Source organism: Dermacentor silvarum, chromosome 1 (assembly GCF_013339745.2).
Source record: "Dermacentor silvarum isolate Dsil-2018 chromosome 1, BIME_Dsil_1.4, whole genome shotgun sequence".
Lineage (NCBI taxonomy): Eukaryota > Metazoa > Arthropoda > Arachnida > Ixodida > Ixodidae > Dermacentor > Dermacentor silvarum.
In genome coordinates, this window is record NC_051154.1 from 98,410,198 (window position 1) to 98,418,618 (window position 8,421).

The following is an 8,421-nucleotide window of genomic DNA, read 5'->3' on the forward strand; positions in this document are numbered from 1 at the left end:
TGGAGCAAATCAGACTATTTTTGGATTTCACCAAATTACACAATTCGCTATTAGTTAACCAACCTCAATGAATATTATATACAGAACAAAAGTGCCATTGAGAAAATTGTAGACCACCCTGAAAAATTCCCGATGCAGCTTTGTGTTGCTCAATGCGTGCTACATAGAAGTTTTTCTTTTCCGAGCCGGAAAGAAAGCCCGCGAAACACAAAAATGTGTCACACGACTGGTCGCGCGGTAGCATTCAGCACGCCACCTACGTAATTAAATTTAAGAATTCTATACCCCTTATGCCACAGCGTCATAGCAAAGTGGGTCAATCCCGGAAACAGCGTATGTCGCATTCAGCCGAAGTAATGTAAATCTCAGGATTACCACTACAAATTGTAAATAAAGGTGTATTCAGCAATACGGAGTGCCCCTACATTCCTTGGATGTTAATTGCATTAACATCGACAGATTATCGCAGCGTGGGTCACATTGCATACCACGAGTGTAGAGAGCACATGCGCGCGCGCCTCATTCCTTGATGCCAACGACGCAGGAATGAAATGGGCAGATTTGATTGACCGTTTCACGAAAGCTTTGCTTCACATAGATTTTTCAAGGAGTGCGTTGGACCTGCATAACTTTTTTGTTGACTTCAGAAAAGTTTTTGACACTGCTAACCATAAGGTGTCGATAGCTAAGGTATCCGAGTATGGTGTGCGCAGCACACCCCTTAACGTAATAGAAGATTACCTTCCTAAACAGAACTCAGCATGCAAACATTGGCAAATTACAGTAGGCAGCAGCAAATGTTAAATACGGCGTGTCGCAAGGCTCAGTTTCCGGCCCTCTGCTATTAATAACTTATATTAAATGCATTTGCGACGTTTCGAGTTTGCCTACACTTATATACACAGATGACACAAATATTTTTTTTTTCAGGAAAGAAACCTACTGATATTGGAAACGATGTTCACAAGTTTAACATATTGTTCTGTAAGAATAAATCAACGCCTATTGTAAATAAAACAACGAATATTGTATTTGAACTAATACACAAGACGATGCCGAAATAGCTTTAACCTATCAAAACACAGTTTTACAGTGTAAACGAAAACACAATTTGCTCGGTGTCTGGGTTAAGGTGAACATGTCGTGGAACGTTCACGTCGACACATTGGCCTCGAACTTGAGCAATACCGCATAGGTTGTCTTTAGAAGCTATGCCTTCTTATACCACTGTGGCTTAAGAAAGCAATGTACAATGCGATTGTTCGCTCCCGATTACTGCCAACCTGAGAACTTTAAAACTCTTGAACATCACTTGTACGGGGGAGGGGGGATGGCACGCATTTTTAAAAGAATTGGCCGTACCACGCACTTTCGTTGCAGACATACGGACTTCATTAACAATGCTATAACTTTGGACGCAGCACACATGCAGCAGGAAACAACAGACAGATAAGCCACGCTAGTTCATATCATACCGACATTTTTAGCGACTTTGCTGTCGCTGATGTCACCTTCTTCGGAAACTACACTGAATATACTTGCTCTGAGCAAGTGTCCCTCTGGTACATGGCGTCTGGCGCCATCGCATCTTTGAACACCTTTAAATCGTTTTTCGTGAACATAACTTATTTTGTATAAAACATGACGCAGCATTCGTAAAATCGTAAAACGAGCCCAAAATCATAAACTAAAAATTCGGGAGAGTCGGCACATATGCGTATATGGTTCATCGGTTTGGGGGGAAACTACTGCGAGAAATTATCAGCAGCTTGAAGTGCCACCAAAAAAAAAAAAAAAAGTACTACGGATTTTAAAGAATTACTGTGGGCCGCCCATAGAACCTGCGTACACCCCTCCCTTATTTTACAAAGGTGGTTTATTGAGGCGAAAACAGGTTTACAAATACAAGTTTCTAATTTACATTTACAGAAACAAGTTATATCAACCTGCAGCCGGACACACCACCAAGCGCTATGCTTTACCTAACCTGCGTAATCAGATACCGATGGCTAAAACCACCGTACTTAAAAATTTATACTTCATGATATGCCTAACATGGCCTTTCGTTTCTTGTGAAATCTGTACTTTATTCAAACTGGTTCTTACGTTTCACAAGCTGCGGATGAACATCTCAACTTCAATGTACTTTAATCTTTGTCTGTTCTTTTTCTTGCGTGCGCATTTTTAATTTTTTTAGAAATAAAATTAGTAGCAAAATAAAACATTTCTTTTGTTATATCTTCAGTCACGTTTTGATGTAATATATATATATATATATATATATATATATATATATATATTCTTTCATTTGCGCTTTGCATCTTGTTGCAGTATACATGACACTTCCTTCTTGTTGTATAACGTTTTGCTAGAAACTATGCCTATGGCGCCAGTTTAGACACGCACTCAATTTGCAACGAAATGCGTCGCTGCTTCAGTTAACGTGTTTCCGCATTGCGGATATATGCAGCACGGAACACAAATAACTGAAACAGCAATGCATTTCACGACACCATTTCGAGTCAACATTTCTCTAAAACTAGTGCTATAGACACATAGTGTCTAGCAAGGAGTTATGTTTTAGTACTGGCTGCCATCAATTCTGTAAATTAAAACATGCCACCTATAGTAATTATATAAAGGTTATTTAGCAAAATAGGGTTATCTCATACTTGTGTTCGCGATTATCGCGCAAATTCTTTCTTCTTCTTTCTGGGGTTTTACGTGCAAGAACCAGTTCTGATTATGAGGCACGCCGTAGTGGAGGGCTCCGGATTAATTTTGACCACCTGGTGTTCTTTAACGTGCACTACAACGCAAGCACACGGGCGTTTTTGCATTTCGCCTTCATCGAAATGCGGCCGCCGCGGCCGGGATTCGATCCCGCGACCTCGTGCTCATCAGCGTAACGCCTTAGCTGACTGAGCCACCGCGCCTGGCTCGCGCAAATTCTGATGTCCGCCACTGATATGAAATTTGGTCGACAAAAATATCATGGTCATCTCGATTCACTTTTCTTTATAATCTGGGGACACCCGGCGGAGACGCGGTAATAAATGACCAGATGAAAAAAAAATGGTCGCTGTGCATCCAATTACGCTTCATGGCATAACTATCCTTTAAAAATTTAAGGATTGTTTCAAATTCTCAGCGGGAAAGCGTAGCAACTCTGAGTGGCACTTCAGGCCATCACAACAAGGTACTCCAAACTGAATGAGACAAACCATTCGTTACAAGTGCATAAAAGCATCTAATTAAACTGATCAACGTGAGAGCGGCGGCAAAGAAGAGCTTGCGCAAAATAACTTTGCAGAATAAAGACAGCGCCTTCTTTTTGGAGGATAAACGTATGCATGCAGAATCCTTATTCGTTTGTCTCGTCATAGAAAGGAGACGTGAATGGCGGGAACTCTTTAGCACGTCGAGCTCGTTATCTTATTTATGTAAGCTATACGTATATAAGTAACAATTTCGCATTTACGAATAACACCGCTGGTAAATGTGCACGTTCATAAATGGCAGGGCGCCGCGAACCCTCTGAATCTTCCGTACGCGCGCCAGCCCACGTGGGCACATGTCTCGACAGCGCTGGCACCGAGTCGACGCTCGAGCTGCGCTCGTCCTCCGCGACTGTATAGGTCGCCGCGCCCTCGAACGCCGCCCGGGCTCGTGGCGCGAGCGCGGCAAGCGCGTAGTCAGTCAGTTGGACTGGACGACTCTGGAGAAGGCGCCCACTGCGGACGAGTAGACGTGCAGCACGTTCTTGACGATCCAGTGGTCCTGCTTGAGCACCTCGCGGAACTGGTCGCGGCTGATGCGCCCGTCGCTCTTGACGTCCAGGCGGCGGAATATTTGGCGCGTGCGGCGCCGGATGTAGTGCAGCTTGTAGTCCTCCATCTCGGGCGACTCGCCGTGCAGCTGCCACAGGGCCTCGACCACGTTGATCATTTCGTCTAGGGTGACAAAGCCGTCGCCCTTCTGGTCGAACACGTCGAACGCCCAGTTGAGCTTGTCGTCCGCCGTCCCGCTCACCGTAATGGCTATCGTCTTCACGAAGTCGCGGAACGTCACGTATCTGCGGGGGAGTATAGTGGAGGCGCACGTCCTTGCTCAACCGTGTTCGTCCTTGTTCAACAACCGCTGTCCTCGTTCGTTCTTTTTTTTTTTCTTTTTTTTCGGCACAAAAAGCGTTCGTATATGTTATACGGATAGCTAAAGAGGAATGTCTGCGAACGATGTAGAAAGATGACTGATACGTATACGCTATTTTTCTTTGTAGGAGATGCGGATCACTCCTTAGATCGCTGTCGTACTTGTTTTTGAACAAGTTGCTAATACCAGATACAAACGCTCCCTTAATAGAAGGCATAAAGGAATGTGCAGTAGGGTACATCTTTTAAAGGGATCATCTAGCCGTAGCTGGTAATGTAGACAATATAACTTCAACTTCATCGAGAAAGAAAATGGGTGATAGGAGGCATTGGCCTGAAATCTGTGCATTAAGAAAATTGTCTGCCCACCTTCATACCATATTTCATTTGTAATCGGTACCCAAATACTAAATGGATGTTCTCCTTAAAAGTGGACCATACTGTACATATTATTGCAGCTGATGTAACTGATACAGGCGTTATTATATATGTATAAAAATGCGTCATTGCGCTCTAATGTGCAATCCGTCAAATATTCAACGACCTACATAAGTGCGAAAACATATATTGCTACACCAGTGATTGTTAACTCGAAAAATACCTTTTTTTTCCTTCTTTTTTCTAGTTAGAGTTGCTATTTTGCTTTCTTGATCTATTCGAACAGAAAACGGAGCGCATTCTGGACACGGGCAAACTAAGAGTACACTGTACCCAATTTGCCATAACACACAACACTGAACCACAGTGTTGTGGTTCAGCGTTGTAAAACCACAGTCGTAAAATCGTGACGTAAAGCCACAATATGAGGCATGCTGTAGTGGGCGACTTATGATTACTTTGGCCACTCGGGGTTCCTTAAGGTGCACCTAAATCTAAGTACATGAGCGTTTTAGCAGTTCTCCCCCAACCATAATGCGGCCGCCTCAGCCAGCATCAAACCCGCGACCTCGGGCTCAGCAGCACAACGGCCACTGCGCCACCATGGCAGGTGAACAACTCGTACATGGCTTGTGACCGTTTTCATACCAGTTCAGGGCGATGTCTGAACCAACAGCAGCAACGAAAATCGACAAAACATTGTTCGTTTTACCCGCGTTATTCAAAACAACTTGAATTCAAGAAATATTTCGGACGCAATAATCTATTAACAAAACATTCGCGGAATTTTCAACCTTACCCCACGCCACCTATCTCTATCAGAAATGATAATTCTTTATCGATGCAGTGCTGCCGCGCATGCCGCTACCAGTTTGATATGCTTTGTGCATCCATTACCTTACTGATATATGTTACGCGTTATTCCGGTTTTCGCTTTGCAGCCCGTAACAAGCCACCCTCCCGTTTTGTTGTTCGCGTTAGTTAACTGCTCACGTAACGTATTTTTCATGCATCGGCCTGTCTAGCTCACGTAAAACAGTCTGCAGGTTGACTGTATACGATAAACGGCACCGTCAACACACTCAGCATACAATCGTAATGATTTCGTAGCCCATTACATATTAGCATTAACCTGTGAACTATATTTCTTGCTAGTGCGTCCACTTCCTTCAACGTCGATCTTCTACGCGTCTTCTTTATTGTCATACAGTAGGTAAACACACCCGTTAGCCTGTTCATTGAAAGCAGCCAGCGTTCAAATTTAAAATGCCATATCGTCGTTAGTTCGATACCTTGCAACTGGCTCTCCACATATGTTCCGAGACTTCGGCACTGCTGCAATATTCAAGAGCAAACCGTGCATGTTTGGATGTCTAAGTGACATTGCATATGACGTAGTTGTCGTTGATCGATGCTGAATATCCCTTAATACTTGATTTTTCCTTTCAATTAAAGACAAAAATAAGGCAAGGAAAAAGATCTGCGCCGCACACAGGTCTGGCAGACTCTCAAGTCCGTTCAAAAAAAGAATAAGGAGGGGCTCTGAAGAAAGTTCAAAGCGCTAAGGTTACTTACTGGCTTGTTTGTAGCTATATACAGAGCGACGAAATCATCAAATGCGTGAGTAAAATAACGCGTGGACGATAGAAAAACCAACAAGAATTGCCGCTTTCTTGTATTATTACAGGAATTAAGCGAGTAATCCTCCGTTCTTGCTCTTTAAACGGGTTAATAGGAAGCAGTTATGGAGTAGAGGAATGCAAATATGTGTGACACACTTGGCTAACCTTAGAGGTGCAAGCTCTATATAAATGATTTAATGTAACTAGTACTTCCTTCATCAACCATACAAATCGTGTAATAAATCAACACAGAAGCGGCTTGCACTTTCACATTACATGAGTGGCCTACCGCTCTAGAAGGAGACTTATAACCGCTCACCAGGTTTACAAAAAAGTGCAGATTTCACCTCGACACAAGGCGGCAAATAAACACACAGCATCTCATGCGCGCTTGGCCGGAACACGAGTCGCACAGTCTCCCCGCTAAGCAGGACAATGTGCCCGCCCATCAATATCCGTTGCGTCGTGCTCCCTGGCTTACCCTATTCGTCGCTTGTCCATGGCGTTAAATATTATGTCCATGAATGCGTTCGGGTAGCCGTCGGGAAACATGGATCCGAATACTTGCTTCATTTCTTCCCGCGTAAAGAAACCCCGGGGAAAGTCCTTGAGGAATTCTCGGTGCCATCGCCGTAGGATGCTTGGATTTAGTCCCGTGCACTCCACCAGCTCGATCAGTTCGTCGCCGTGGAGGCGCCACGAACGGGATTTTGTGAGCCCCATGGCTCGTCGGGGGCGGCGTGCCACCAGAGCACGATGCCGGGCCGCCGCCACGAATGATGGTGATGATGGTAGTGATGATGATGATGATGATTAGAGTCATTGTGGTGCACACCCACTAAAGGGAACTGGTCAAGAATAGGGCGGCGCAGGCAAAATTCTTTATTGGAATGGGCTTTCAAACCTGACACTCCCGCGCAACATGAACCCCGCGCACCATCAACCCAGAAGGCTGGCACGCGGATCGTTCATCCTACGCGAAATACGTCATAAGAAGATCCAAGCCTCTTTCGTGGACGCGGCACAGTACCCGTCCGCGACTTTACAATTGTTAGTAGGTACAGCGGGGGCGTGGCACTGCGGGTCCTGTGACTTCCGCTTGGAGGGAGCGTGCGCAGGCGCGAGTATACAAGCGGGTGCGAGAGAGAAAATCTGGGGGCTTTTGCTACTTGAATTCTCACTTTGCCTAGGTACTACGGCGGAGAACTTTCTTTGGTCCTTTCGTACAACTGTGGCTGCTATTAAGGGATCGATGCTATTCCTAAATAAACGCATCATTGTTTTGGTGATCCAAATATAATATCGCTATCAGGGAGGGAGCAGTCTACCTGACTGGAACAGTATTTTTTTATTTGTGGTGTTGCTACGCTGGGCTCCGCAACACCCCAACGACCGCCGCTTCGCGTCGGCGTCCGGCACCGCGGCTTCCGCCGCGGCACCGGGGCACAAACGAGATCAGTATCGGCTTGCGCAGACAGAGCCACCCACAGTGTGCTAAATGTGTTTCAACACGTAGAAGTGCTTTCGTTCACGCGAATCTCCTGAACGATGCAGTATGCACTGATAACCAGTACATGAGCACGGAGTGCTTTGGAATTAAAGTTATCCGATACGTCGTCAATCTCACAGTTTCAATGATCCCCTCGCGACTATCGCACGTTTCACTATGTTACCGTTCGAACAAAAAACGCAAAAAATCACCAGAAACATCGTAGGAGCACAAGAGCAAAATTTGTGCGCGGTGCCATCAACGCATACGCACATGCCGGCTAGCCTAGGGACAAACGCATGCAAAACAAGCAAAGGAAGCTCTCCGCCATAGTACCTAAGCAAAGTCAGATATGCAAGGAGCAAAAGCCCCCAGATTTTCTATCTCGGACCCGCTTGTACTCGCGCTTGCGCACAAACTACTGACGGTCCCTCCAAAGACCTGTCTCGTTCAAAAGCCTACATGCCACACCACAACTACTGCACGGCTTTTCGCCGTTAGAACAAACGCTAGAATAATAAAACGCGGGCGGCGTGGCCCAGACACCGCCAGACATTCAACTCGTCTTGTAAAAGGTCCCTAAACGATTCGGTCCCTAGGCACCTAGGAGCTGCGCTCGGCAAGGTCGCTTGTGTCGCTGCATCTCTACGATTGCCATGGCAACACGGGTTAAGCGGAAGTCGTGGGACCCGCAGTGCCACGCCCCCGCTCTACCTACTAGCAATTGTGAAGTCGCTACCCATCCAGGCAGGCCTTCGTTGCCAGCACGGTCAATAAGCAA

General features: G+C 45.6%; 1 protein-coding gene across 1 annotated transcript; it reads right to left on the bottom strand.

Moving 5' to 3' along the window:
• Positions 1-3,699: 3,699 nt before the first annotated feature.
• On the bottom strand, positions 3,700-6,874 carry LOC119451476 (frequenin-1). The gene is made up of 2 exons (XM_037714488.1): positions 6,633-6,874; positions 3,700-4,075 (listed from the first exon to the last, which is right to left on the bottom strand). Exons 1-2 carry the CDS (start codon positions 6,872-6,874, stop codon positions 3,700-3,702), a joined length of 618 nt encoding a protein of 205 aa, XP_037570416.1.
• Positions 6,875-8,421: the final 1,547 nt, after the last annotated feature.

Coding starts and splice junctions, on each gene's coding strand:
- LOC119451476 (XM_037714488.1), bottom strand. CDS start 6,874: ATGGGGCTCACAAAATCCCGTTCGTGGCGCCTCCACGGCGACGAACTG. Junction 4,076..6,632: donor ATGGACAAGCGACGAATAGG/GTAAGCCAGGGA, acceptor ACTCCCCCGCAG/ATACGTGACGTTCCGCGACT.